Source organism: Salmo salar, chromosome 14, assembly GCF_965601325.2.
Source record: "Salmo salar chromosome 14, fSalSal1, whole genome shotgun sequence".
NCBI lineage: Eukaryota > Metazoa > Chordata > Actinopteri > Salmoniformes > Salmonidae > Salmo > Salmo salar.
Window position 1 is genome coordinate 43,751,384 of NC_138304.1, and position 13,935 is coordinate 43,765,318.

At 41.0% G+C, this 13,935-nt stretch overlaps 2 protein-coding genes across 14 annotated transcripts in view; both read right to left on the bottom strand.

Annotated features, from left to right (window-relative positions):
- Positions 1-3,036: 3,036 nt before the first annotated feature.
- LOC106569642 (ras-related protein Rap-2b) lies at positions 3,037-4,802 on the bottom strand. The gene is made up of 2 exons (XM_014141199.3): positions 3,949-4,802; positions 3,037-3,556 (listed from the first exon to the last, which is right to left on the bottom strand). Exon 1 carries the CDS (start codon positions 4,516-4,518, stop codon positions 3,970-3,972), a length of 549 nt encoding a protein of 182 aa, XP_013996674.1. The 5' UTR covers positions 4,519-4,802; the 3' UTR covers positions 3,037-3,556; positions 3,949-3,969.
- Positions 4,803-8,099: 3,297 nt separating this feature from the next.
- The window catches only part of LOC106569640 (muscleblind-like protein 1), a 117,580-nt gene continuing 111,744 nt past the window's right edge, over positions 8,100-13,935 (bottom strand). For all 13 annotated transcript variants that reach the window (XM_045694382.2, XM_082960993.1, XM_045694383.2 and 10 more), the window contains one exon: positions 8,100-12,212. The gene's annotated coding sequence lies outside the window, so the exon portion shown is untranslated. The remainder of the gene's footprint in view (positions 12,213-13,935) is intronic.

Below are 13,935 nucleotides of genomic sequence, written 5' to 3' on the forward strand. Positions count from 1 at the left end.
TGAGTTCACCAAGGAAGCAGAACCTCTGTGATGATGACTAGAACCCTCAAGGCAGAAGGGAGGTAAACCATGTTAGCTGCTTTCCAACCTATTTTTATTTTACTAGGCAAGCCAGTTAAGAACAAATTCCTACTTTCAATGACGGCCTAGGAACAGTGGGTTAACTGCCTTGTTCAGGGGCAGAACGACAGATTTTTTACCTTGTCAGCTCGGGAGTTGATCTTGTAACCCTTCGGTTACTAGTCTAATGCTCTAACCACTAGGCTACCTGCCACCTAGTGGAACAGTCTTGTAAAGAATAGATATTGGGATCTGTTCTTTCCTGCCCTCACACCTCTCTCATTCGCTCTCTCTCGCCCTCTCCCTCTCTCGCCCTCTCTCCCTCCCTCTCTCACCCTCTCTCCCTCGCCCTCTCTCCCTCCCTCTCTCCCTCTCTCTCCCTCCCTCCCTCTCTCTCTCTCCCGCCCTCTCTCCCTCCTCTCTTCTTCCTCCTCCATTCCACCACAGCGAACTTTACTTCCTCTCCCTTCCCCCGCCACATCTACCATGATGTATGGAATGCCTTCCCATTATAAAGCTTTGACTGGTCACTTTATGGACATACATACAAGCCCCAAACAGACTCGGGCTCGGCCCTTCCAAGAGAAGCGGTTTTTCTCTGCTTTTTCAAACACAACACCCCAACACATTTTTTTCCCTGTCTGCTGCTTAATTCAAACACCCCAACACATTTAATGTCACCCTCTCTCTGCTTCATTCAAACACCCCAACACATCTAATTTCACCCTCTCTCTGCTTCATTCAAACACCCCAACACATCTAATTTTACCCTCTCTCTGCCTCATTCAAACACCCCAACACATCTAATTTCACCCTCTCTCTGTTTCATTCAAACACACCAACACATCTAACTCCACCCTCTCTCTGCTTCATTCAAACACCCCAACACATCTAATGTCACCCTCTCTCTGCTTCATTCAAACACCCCAACACATCTAATTCCACCCTCTCTCTGCCTCATTCAAACACCCCAACACATCTAATTCCACCCTCTCTCTGCTTCATTCAAACACCCCAACACATCTAATTTCACCCTCTCTCTGCTTCATTCAAACACCCCAACACATCTATTTTTACCCTCTCTCTGCCTCATTCAAACACCCCAACACATCTAACTCCACCCACTCTCTGCTTCATTCAAACACCCCAGCACATCTAATTTTACCCTCTCTCTGTTTCATTCAAACACCCCAACACATCTAACTCCACCCTCTCTCTGCTTCATTCAAACACCCCAACACATCTAATTCCACCCTCTCTCTGCCTCATTCAAACACCCCAACACATCTAATTCCACCCTCTCTCTGCTTCATTCAAACACCCCAACACATCTAATTTCACCCTCTCTCTGCTTCATTCAAACACCCCAACACATCTATTTTTACCCTCTCTCTGCCTCATTCAAACACCCCAACACATCTAACTCCACCCACTCTCTGCTTCATTCAAACACCCCAACACATCTAATGTCACCCTCTCTCTGCTTCATTCAAACACCCCAACACATCTAATTCCACCCTCTCTCTGCCTCATTCAAACACCCCAACACATCTAATTCCACCCTCTCTCTGCCTCATTCAAACACCCCAGCACATCTAATTCCACCCTCTCTGCTTCATTCAAACACCCCAGCACATCTAACTCCACCCTCTCTCTGCTTCATTCAAACACCCCAACACATCTAATGTCACCCTCTCTCTGCTTCATTCAAACACCCCATGACATCTGATTTTCACCGTCTGCTGGTTGTTTCCCAGTACTCATGCCACTCCATCTCTCTCTCACACATGGTTCCAAACATCCGTCTGTCTGCTGATTGGGCTTGGCTGGAGACACAGAAAGCCCCCTCTGTCCCCTTCTGACTGCCTATATCCAGAAACCATGTGACAGGAAGCACCACTCGTCAACTACACCCAGTGTACCCAGCATGCCCTCTACTGTAACAGCTGGAGGGACCAAAAAACCCTTCTAAACTGGTGCCCTTCAGTGTTGCTCGACTACATCGCAGAAAAGTTGTGTTTATGTTCAACCATTGACAAAGCAAACAGGAACGCATGTGTCAGGGTGATTTAAAGAGAGCAACATGTTTGAGATAGGGTTTCTGGTTGATGTTTGTAGAGGGCCTGAAAAACCAGAGGTCCAATAGGAGCCAGGCCTGGGCCTGACATATGATGCAACAGTCAGGCCTATAGATGTACTAGGCCTGCACATTTTAGTCATTTATCCAGAGCAACTTATAGTAAAGAGTGCATACATTTTAATACTATTTTTTCATACTGGGCCCTCGTGGAAATCAAACCCACAACCCTGGCGTTGCAAGCACCATGGTGTACCAACTGAGCTACACGGGACCTATAGCATTAAGCCAACGACTACACATTCAAGTATAGAGCACACACCCACGCCAACAGAATGAAGAGCACACACCCACGCAATCACACCAACAGAATGAAGAGCACACACCAAAATGTTGCAGAAAATGCCTTTTGTATTCAAAAGTCCTCCAAACCAGACAGGTGGGTAGTAATAGACTTGAGGTCAAAATTACAATTGAATCAGGATTTCACATTTCAGAATGTAATCATAAAAATGGAAAATTAAAAACACAAACATGGCTTTCTTTTCTCTGAAGCCCACAGCATAAATCTGCTTGGGTTCATATTCTCAGTGAATTAGTACCGGGGGGCGATAAAATAAATAAAAAAAAATAGGCCAAACTTTGCCATAAAATAACTGTTAGTTGGTCTAGGTCTACACCTCAACTTCCTCTCTGAAAATCCAAAAAGTAACACTATGAGCCCAACTGAAACTGTAAAGTACTGTTGTGATTAGAGGGCTCCTGGGTTGGCACATGGAGACAAGTGTAATTCTTAGGAAGGCACTTGACATGGGGTCCAGTCATGTGTATTCGCCATGTCATGTCAGTAACATCTGTAAGGTCCTTGTTTGTGCAAATCAAAGAGTGACACTGGAAAGGGAAGTGCAAGTCTTGTATTCAATCCAACGTCATCACCAGTCCCCAAGAAAAAACACAATTCAAACCACCACACTCCAGGGGCGTATTCATTATGGAAACCGTTTAAGAACCAAACGTAAGCAAATCGAAAAAAACAAGTTTCTATTGGACAAATTCAGATAGGTCACACCCCGTTTGCTTCCGTTTAAGAAACATTTTGCAACAGAATCTGCGTAATGAATACGCCCCATGTCTTGAGTAGGCTTTTTTCTACAGGTAACGTACCACAGCTTGATGTTTAAGCTATTTGTTATGTTTAGTCTTATTTGAACAGGATGCTCAGGTTTAGGCTAATTCCAGTGAACAGTGCAGGTTTACTGACTGGCATATGGGGTTTATTTGACACTGTACCAAAAAAAAAGAAAAAGAGCTTTTGCAGGGAGTTTCCAATTTTTGGGGGGGAGGCAAATGTTCCTTGAGCCCAGCAGAATCCACAGAAAGGGATGAGTCCTCCAATCCATCTCTCCAGGCCTGAATGACCTGCCCAGAAGACGTGAAAAAGTACAACTCAACAGTAATCAAACCCCACATAACATTTTCATAGCAAAACAAAGCAACAACAAAGTGTCTCTCTTAGGTTTCACAATAAGACTCCCATCGAGGCACGTTTCCAGAGAAGTGTCAAATACAAAGCTGTTTGATATTGAACTAAAAACTTAAACATTCAAGTACTTTGTCATGTAAACACTTTTTAGGCTATTTCAATATCGAATGTTGTCATCCTCGATGGTGTGTGCAATAATACAACAGTAGGTAGCTTTCTATATTGACGGCTGCTTAATCAACAAAACAAGAGACCGTATCATTTTGTTATCAACAAGTTATCAAAACAGGGCTTGTTTGATGGTTTTCACATAGATAAAAACACTCACAGCTGCACGAAACATGTTTTCTTAGAGAAGCACACAAGAACAACAGCGATCTCCACCGCTGGGTAAAGAAGAATAGTTCATCTGTCTCACGATTTCTGCGAACAGTTCGTCGACCAAGCCTTTATTTTTTGCTGAAGTTTCCATAAACGGGCAATTCCACTCCTGAGCCAGCGCCTTGCCTTCCCCGGAAGAGACCTCCCTCTCGCCTTCCAAGTCCACCTTGTTTCCAACCAATACCATTGGCACTCGTTCGTATCTTTTCACTCGGATGATTTGATCCCTCAATGCCTTGATGTCTTGGAAGCTCTGCTGGTTGACCAGACTGTAGACCAAAATAAATCCCTGCCCGTTTTTGATGTACAGGTCTCGCATGGAGGCGAACTGTTCGGTCCCGGCCGTGTCCAGTATCTCCAGAACAGAGGGCGACGAGTCCACCTCGATCTCCTTTCGGTAGAAATCCTCTATTGTGGGGTCGTATTTCTCAATGAAGGATCCCGTCACAAACTGGACCGTCAATGCTGATTTACCCACGCCGCCCGAGCCCAACACGACCACTTTATACTCCCTCATGGCTCCAGAAAGCAGACAGCCCTTCTCTACGAATCCTCTTCCCACCCGCGGTCCGCCCCGATGTTTTTAGACCGCAGACACCTTTCACGGGTGGGAGTTGTCAAATCTCTCCACGGAAAAGCTTTCGAGGAACGTCTCCAAAAGTCTTGGTAAGAAGCCGAAGACTGTGGCCGTTCCCGAACATTAGTAATATAACGTGGAGCACATATTCGGTTATTTGTACTGTGCCATGGTGTTGGAACCCGTGAACAAGTCTTTCTTTGCCTGCCGTTTCCTGCCCACTGTTTCTCGGCGCAAGGCAACTAACGTCACGAGCCAAGGCTTACTTCCGTTTTCTTAAAGGGGCAGTCACCCCAAAACGTTACTCAATACAAATATTAGTCACTCACTCTGGTGTCAGTCAGGTGACCCGTGCTCTTGTAACAAATTACTGTTACAAGACGCCTTGAAGTGTGTTGTCCAGGGCATGTCCCCCCAATACTTATCTTATATGATGAGGCTGATATCAGGAGGATAATCATTTATAGGCCTAGCTTTAGTAATATTACAGTAAAGCAAAGGATATTAATATTCAACTGAATGTTGCCCATTGAAAGGGGGTGACAAACTTGTGTCTTGGTGCTTTTAAGACAAGTGTTGCCGCATTCAAAACAATAAGGAACTTGGAAATATCAGACTTCCGACTTCAGTGCATTCCAAAAAATTGGGAGCTCTGGGGGCTACGACAGGGGAAAAATCGATTTGAATGGTTTTTGGGAACATGATGAAGCTGGTTGAGAGAATGCCAAGATTGTGCAAAGCTGTCATCAAGGCTACTTTGGCTACTTTGAAGAATCTCAAATATAAAATATATTTTGATGTGTTTAACACTTTTTTGTTCACTACATGATTCCATATGTGTTATTTCATAGTTTTGATGTCTTCACTATTATTCTACAATGTAAAAAATTGTAAAAATAAAGAAAAACCCTTGAATGAGTGGGTGTGTCCAAATTTTTGACAGGTACTGTAGGTTGGAGCCTACAGTATGTTTATTATAGACATATTCTTTATGAAATATATGACTGAATGAAATATGCCATTTTCTGAAGGCATCAGTTACTTTTAACAAACATCACCATAAACTATGGCTATACTCTTTCTACAGACCCACTGGCTCCAGGTCATCTATAAGTCTTTGCTAGGTAAAGCTCCGCCTTATCTCAGCTCACTGGTCATGATAACAACACCCACCCGTAGCACACGCTCCAGCAGGTATCATCTCACTGGTCATTCCCAAAGCCAGCAGCCCCTTTGGCCGCCTTTCTTTCCAGTTCTCTGCTGCCAATGACTGGAACGAATTGCAAAAATCGCTGAAGTTGGAGCCTTATAGAGTCTTCCCTGTGGCTCAGTTGGTAGAGCATGGTGTTTGCAACGCCAGCATGGTGTGTGCAACGCCAGGGTTGTGGGTTTGATTCCCACGGGGGGCCAGTACAAAAAAAAAATGCATGAAATGAAATGTATGCATTCACTACTGTAAGTCGCTCTGGATAAGAGTGGCTGCTAAATGACTAAAATGTAAGTGTTATATCTCTCTCACTAACTTTAAACATCAGCTATCTGAGCAGCTAACTGATCGCTGCAGCTGTTCACAGCCCATCCAATCTACCTACCTCATCCCCATATTGTTTTTATTTACTTTTTGCTCTTTTGCACTCCAGTATTTCTACTTGCACATCATGATCTGCACATCTATCACTCCAGTGTTAATTTGCTAAACTGTAATTACTTCGCTACTATGGCCTATTTACTGCCTTATCACCTCACGCCATTTGCACATACTGTATATAGACTTTGTTTTCTATTGTGTTATAGACTGTACACTTGTTTATCCCATGTGTAACTCTGTTGTTGTTTGTGTCACACTGCTTTGCTTTATCTTGGCCAGGTCGCAGTTTTAATGAGAACTTGTTCTCAACTGGCCTACCTGGTTAAATAAAGGTGCAATAAAATAAAAAATAAACAAGGAAGCAATGGAACAGAAAACGATCATGTTCCCCCGAAAGGTGAGTCTCTTGTCATCATTGAAGCTCTCTGACACAGGAAGTGTAAGTCATCTGTGTAGAATCCAGAGAGACAGGTTACCAATGCCCCAGGGAACACACTGATAGTGACATCACCATCCCCTGGTTCGAGACGGAATCTGTGTCCTATTTGTCTCTCTGGTATGAGAGTAGGCTCTACATACACTCGAAGTAGGCTAACTGCCTTGGGTCATAGTTCTTTCAAGTATTTCACTTCAAAATAGTGAACAGTCCTAACATTTTCCCACTGTTTTGAAGTTTTACTATTGAAAAGTAATATCCCAAGAAAAAAATACAGTAAAGTACACACAAATGTTTATTTAGACATGTCTACAAACTTTAAAAAGTAGTGCATTCAATGAGTTGGTCTGATGGGAATCCATCAGAGCAATAGAGAACAAAACAAGAAAGCCCTGCCCCTCCTCCACTTGTGCAATGTCATGACATACCTGGACCACCTATTGAGATGTGCCTTTTGTTAAGTAAATCAGGTGTTAAATGAGGTGAAAAGAAGACTGGAGTGCCACTTTAATGTTTAGCTATTGCATTTTAATCATTTAGCAGACACTCTGATCCAGAACAATTTACTGGATTAATTAGGGTTAAGTACTTTGCTCAAGGGCACATTGACAGATTTCTCACCTAGTTGGAGGTTTAATTGTCAGTCAAAGCTGGTTCCTGCCCAATGTAAGCTCTACATAAGTCTTCCACACACTCTTGAGTGCATTTCAGCAGGATTTGAAATCAATAAAAAAAAATATTTAACCAGGCAAGTCAGTTAAGTACAAATTGTTATTTACAATGACAGCCTAACCCGGATGATGCTGGGCCAATTGTGCGCTGCCCTATGGGACTCCCAATCACAACTAGTTGTGATTCAGCCTGGAATTGAACCAGGGTCTGTAAGTGACACCTCTAGCACTTAGATGCAGTGCACTCGGGAACCCTTAATTCATAACTGTTGTTGAGATCATCATTTGTGCTTCTTTGTTGTCGTCATGTCACATTCTCATGATGAACCAGACAGTACAGTATGATAACATAACGCAGTGCTAGTCACCAACCATGATACACAACTTAGCAGCCACAAGGTATGCATGTTTTTGCTCCAGCACAGCATGAGCACAGCAGACTCAACTAATCTACAAGACTTTTGATTAGCTGAGTAGACATCCCATTGCAGAATACTTGTTAGATATTATTGCACGGTCGGAACTAGAAGCACAAGCATTTCACTACACTCGCATTAACATCTGCTAATCACGTGTATGTGACCAATAACATTTTATTTTATTTTATTTGATAAATGGGTGTTTCACTGGTTTTATTTGGGTGGAGACAATTATTTGTCCACTAGATGGCAATGAGACTAAAGTTTGAAGCAGAACCCAACCGTCTGTTTTCATGTGATGTCAGAGTGCCTCGTTATTTTTAGGAACATGTTCTGATGTGTTGTGGATGCTCTTTAAAGTAATGTTTCACAGACTAAAGTTAACAGACAAACATGGAGACCATAGATCAGTTGCGTGAGCAAATCAGTTTTTAGTTTTATTCATTTTTTTAATAATTCATAACAGCAAGAGTCATTTATGGCAACAATAGATTGTGCATAAAACAAATCTGAAGACAGAGTAGTACATTATTCTGTAGCAACTATAAGCAAAAAAATGTAAGTGATCACTTACACATAATAAGCAGTCAAGCCTGTGTGCCCCCAGCAGGGAAGAGAGACCTTGGTTTAATAAGCCGAGAGACAGTGAAATCTGTCCAAGCAGCACTGGTTGGTTTGGAGAAAGTGACGCTTTGGTTCAATAGCACTTATACAGCGACCTCGAGTCAGAAATAAGTTGACCTTGACTGAAGACGGTTACATTCATTTGAAAGAGTATTTACCTATTCATTTAGTATGGTGGTGAGCCTTCACCTGCTGAGTGCACAGTTATCTGGTAGCATTAGCTGTATCTGTCCTGTGAGTCCATGTTGACTTGAGTAATATTACTGTGATAAGACAATATTTCTTGGGTGGTTTGGCGTTAACATTAAATTTTATTCTTGAGATCTCATGGAGTTTCTTGGTAAAATGTTATATCACAAGTGATTGATGACTTGTCTGCAGTCTCATTTCCCCAAATGTCGATGTTATTTAGTAAATAAAAAATGAATTTTCCTTATCTACCTATATAGATTGTTTACATTTGTGTTCTTTTTACATGCAGTCAAATCAAACTAAAATATAATATGGTTTCTAATATCATTTATTGTAGTCATTGTACCATAGGTCCAGGTATGAAGGGCCTGGTCCAACATTTGAAATATAGACAATATAGGATATTTGTTTTATGTTTAAAAAAAACTACAAGGGGAGTGGGAGTGAACATGGGGTGCAAGCTCCCCTTGAGAATTTCCTGGCAAACTACAAGCCACTGACAAAAGAAGCCAAAAAACACATAGCTTTTTCTGAGTGCATTGGCTGAGAAACTGGTGCGATTTTCTTTTCTTTTTGCAAGCAAATTTGTTTAGCTGGTCTTTCAGTTTAGATGTTTTAAATTAACCTAACAAAATTCCTTATAATTATAGAATTTTTTATTCAAAATAATATCTCAATATGATACATGTTTTTTCTCTGTTCATTGACTATATACAGAAGTGCAAAAAGTCAACCTTCGTCCCTTAGTTTAAAGATCGTTCATCTGCAGCATTACAGACCTTCCCGATTCAGCAAAGTCTACTACTTCACCTCTCATCTCACTATTTACCCAACTCCAGAGACCCATCAATCTCACTGTTCATTTTGGCCTGATATTCAGGGCAATCTTAAGAAATATTAAAACAATATATTTTTTTAAATGGATAAAGTAGAAAATAACTTGTTTCTTCTTCCCTAAACATGGACAATCTACATTTCGACACAATATATTTTCAAACAAGACCTCAAAGAAAAAAGGAGCTTGTTGAAACATTCGTTTTCGGCCAGAGTTGATGCCTCGGCAACCAACCAACTGATCAAATCAATGTCATTCCTTGTATCAATATCAAAAGGTCTTTGATCAACAAAATTAATTGATAATGAACCTCTTCAATCTAAAGAGACATCCAGCTACATGAATGATTTGAATACTTTATCTGACTCCACACATTATTATTAATCATGAATATGGTTTAAAAAAGTTATGGATGTAATACCACCTCAATCTACAACGGCTATATAACAATATTGTCAAGTAGAATATAATAAGGCAAAAATCTACAAACTAAATATTCAAATATATTCAAATCCTTAAGTAATACATAACACATGAGTTCAATGAAATTTAAGAGAGTAAATTGTTACTTGAGAAAAAAATCCAAAAAAATCAAAAACACATGCGGTATGTGTACGGACTATAAAATATCATTGGTGTTCATTGCCTGTATGGTGATTGAAAGTACATGTGATTGGGTTGGGACCCAGTCCAGTAATCTAAGGCTTCAATAGATACAATTGAATAGGTATTAAGTACATTACAATCAGTAAAGAGATTTTACACCTCAGCCAAAACAGAAAAAACAACAAAGGAAATCACACAACATAACGGCATGTGAAAACAAGGGTTCTGAAATTAATTCTCTGCTCCCCCAATTCTGTGTTCAACCTTCCTGAATTTGGCCATATACTTCAGTAACACCTCGTGCATGAGCACAACTGTGCTTCAGTATCCAGAATCGGATGAAATCAGGTCAAAAAGGGAAAGATTTTCTTTATTTTTGATTAATATCAAATCAATGATTTGCTGTATTACCTCAATTAAAGTTAAATTAGCCTATAGAGGAGTAATGGGGTAGGGGAAGCACAAAAACACTCAACCAAGTGCCAAATCTTCTTATGACCTAATTTAAGTCTGACTTTCTTACTTTAACAACACATGGTTTGCAGACACAGTTTTAGAATCCCTCCACCTTTAAGGCTGAGAACAAGGAATTAACACCTGATGGAGAGTGGGTAGATCCCACATCACTTCAACAGGCTTTAGAGTCTACGGACTTTCAACTCCCCAGTCACCATGAGCTCCTATTTGAGCCATAGCTCAGCCCGTCTGATAAACACAACAATAAAGCACAAAAAGAAAGGCGAAACAAAAACAGATCGATAAAAAGAGAAAAGGCACCTCTGTTTTTAGATGTAGGAGACTGACGACTTAAAAGGCTGGAAACGACCCCAACAACAAAGCAAATGGTACAATGTTAAAAAAAATACTATTATAAACTGGGTGGTTCGAGCCCTGAATACTGATTGGTTGACAGCCGTGGTATATTAGACTGTATACCACGGGTATGAGAAAACATTTATTTTTACTGCTCTAATTACATTGATAACCAGATTATAACATCAATAAGGCACCTGGGGGGGTTGTGGTATATGGCCAATATACCACAGCTAAGGGCTGTATCCAGGCACTCTGTGATAAGTCATGCATAAGAACAGCCCTTAGCAGTGGTATATTGGCCATATACCACACACCCTCGGGCCTTATTGCTTAATTATAAACTGGGTGGTTCGAGCCCTGAATGCTGATTGGCTGACAGCCATGGTATATCTGACCATATACCACGGGTTTGACAAAACATTTATTTTTACTGCTCTAATTACGTTGGTAACCAGTTTATAATAGCAATAAGGCACCTCGGGGGATTGTGGTATATGGCCAATATACCACGGCTAAGGTCTGTATCCAGGCACTCCGCGTTGCGTCGTGCATAATAACAGCCCTTAGCTGTGGTATGTTGGCCATATACCACACCCCCTCGGGCCTTATTATTTAAATAGACAATGAAGAAATGATGTAAAAATCAAAACTCGAGCCATACAAAACACATATCTTAGGTAAACAGAATAACACTGCTGAAATAACACTCTGGCTTGGGATGTATGGCCTCTATGGTGCTTAAAGCTGTGCTTTCAAAGGTACACAGGTGTGTTTCTTACCCAGAACATTCATATGTCTCTGACCCTCATTTTAGTATCTAGTTTAACTAGAAGCCTTATTAAAAACAGAAAACTGTACATGCTCTGACGTTTCGCCTAAATATTCCTTTTAAAATGTATTGTGCCTTTCCGATTTAAATTCAAATTTAAGGGGCACGTTTGCAAATGTTTTAAGTCGATTAATTTAAAAACAGAACAAAGCTAATAAAAAATTCTGTCTTGGTCTACCAACGTACCAACACTGTATTATGTAGGTTAGATGCAACAACACCTCAGTCTCAACCTTATGTGTGTGCAAAAAATATATATATAATTTGAGTGCCATGGTTTTGTGTTTGAACACACAGGTGTACTGTTAATGTATTCAGCGTCTGTCTGTCAGCAGAGATGGACAGACAGACAGACAGACAGACACTCCTCTTCTCAGCTGGACGGTGACTTGGAGGACGAGGAGGTGTGTGTGTGTGTGTGTGTGTGTGTGTGTGTGTGTCATGGCATGGCATCGACCGAGCACACCGATGTTTGCATGCGTAACAAGACCAGCATTCCAGAGTGACTGAGAGATGATGACCCATGGTCCTCCAGTCCATTGCTTGACATTCTGAACACTATTTACATAAAGGCTGAACTCTTTAGGCTTGGACGGTGCCATCAACCATTCATTTGATCTGTAAAACAAGAGGCGAGGAATTACATAAAAAAATACATTATTTTCAAATTAAGCTAGCCTTCCAAGATCTTATTGTTGTTCTCTGAAAGGTTGCTTAAAGCTGCAATCTGCAGTTCAAACAATAACAAAGCGGAGACCCCACTACTGTTTTGTAAAAAATCTGAGGGATGAGGCTGGAGAAATGTAACCACTCTCAAATTCATAGACATATCTCAATGGGTATATATCATTCATTTAAATCCCAAAGCTGCATTCGGAAAATATTAAGACACCTTCCCCTTTTCCGTGTTTTTGTTATGTCACAGACTTATTCTAAAATAGATTAAATCAATAAAAAATTATCATTAATCTACACACAATACCCAACAATGACAAAGCAAAAACTGGTTTTTACAATTTGTGCAAATGTATTAAAAATAAAAAATAGAAATACCAAATTTTTTTATTTGTCATTTTTTCAGAGGATAACTATCTATTTTTTTATATCTATTTTTTTTTTTAGCTTCTCTGCTACATATACATATATTTCACATATACATTTTACATACACATTTTGCATACATGGCACTTTTATATAAAGCAACCACATAACAATAATACATTACCAAACATAAGCTCTTTAATCCCACCCCTCAGCCACTCTCAGACCATCCCACCTATCACCACAGACCACCCTCGTTTGGTTTCCATGTGCCATATATATTTAAATTGTGCTGTAATGTTTTACATACATTTTGAAACTTTCTAATCATAAAGTATCAAATCACATTTTATTTGTCACATGCGTCGAATACAACAGGTGTAGAACTTACAGTGAAATGCTTACTTACAAGCCCTTAACCAACAATGCAGTTAAGAAAAATATGTGTTAAGTAAAAAATAAAAATGCCAAATAATTAAAAAGCAGCAGTAAAATAACAGTAGCGAGGCTATATACAGGGGGTACCGGTACAGAGTCAATGTGCGGGGGCACAAGTTAGTCGAGGTAATGGAGGTAATATGTATATGTAGGTAGAGTTAAAGTGACTACGCATAGATAATAAACAGAGAGTAGCAGCAGCGTAAAAGGGGGGTGGGGGGGCAATGCAAATAGTCTGGGTAGCCATTTGATTAGCTGTTCAGGAATCTTATGGCTTGGGGGAAGAAGCTGTTAAGAAGCCTTTTGGACCGAGACTTGGCTCTCAGGTACTGCTTGCTGTGCGGTAGCAGAGAGAACAGTCTATGACTAGGGTGGATGGAGTCTACTACATTTTTAGGGCCTTCCTCTGACACCGCCTGGTATAGAGGTCCTGGATGGCAGGAAGCTTGGCCCCAGTGATGTACTGGGCCGTTCGCACTAACCTCTGTAGTGCCTTGTGGTTGGAGGCCGAGCAGTTGCCATACCAGGCAGTGATGCAACCAGTCAGGATGCTCACGATGGTGCAGCTGTAGAATTATTTAAGGATCTGAGGACCTATGCCAAATCTTCTCAGTGTCCTGAGGGGGAATAGGCTTTGTCATGCCCTCTTCACAACTGTCTTGGTGTGTTTGGACCATGATAGTGTTGTGGACACCAAGGAACTTGAAACTCTCAACCTGCTCCACTACAGCCCCGTCGATAAGAATGGGGGCGTGCTCGGTCCTCCTTATCCTGTAGTCCACAATCATCTCCTTTGTCTTGATCACGTTAAGGGAGAGGTTGTTATCCTGGCACCACACGGCCAGGTCTCTGACCTCCTCCC

What these genes read in the sequence shown, in the direction of transcription:
- LOC106569642 (XM_014141199.3), bottom strand. Translation starts at nt 4,518, where the DNA reads ATGAGGGAGTATAAAGTGGTCGTGTTGGGCTCGGGCGGCGTGGGTAAA.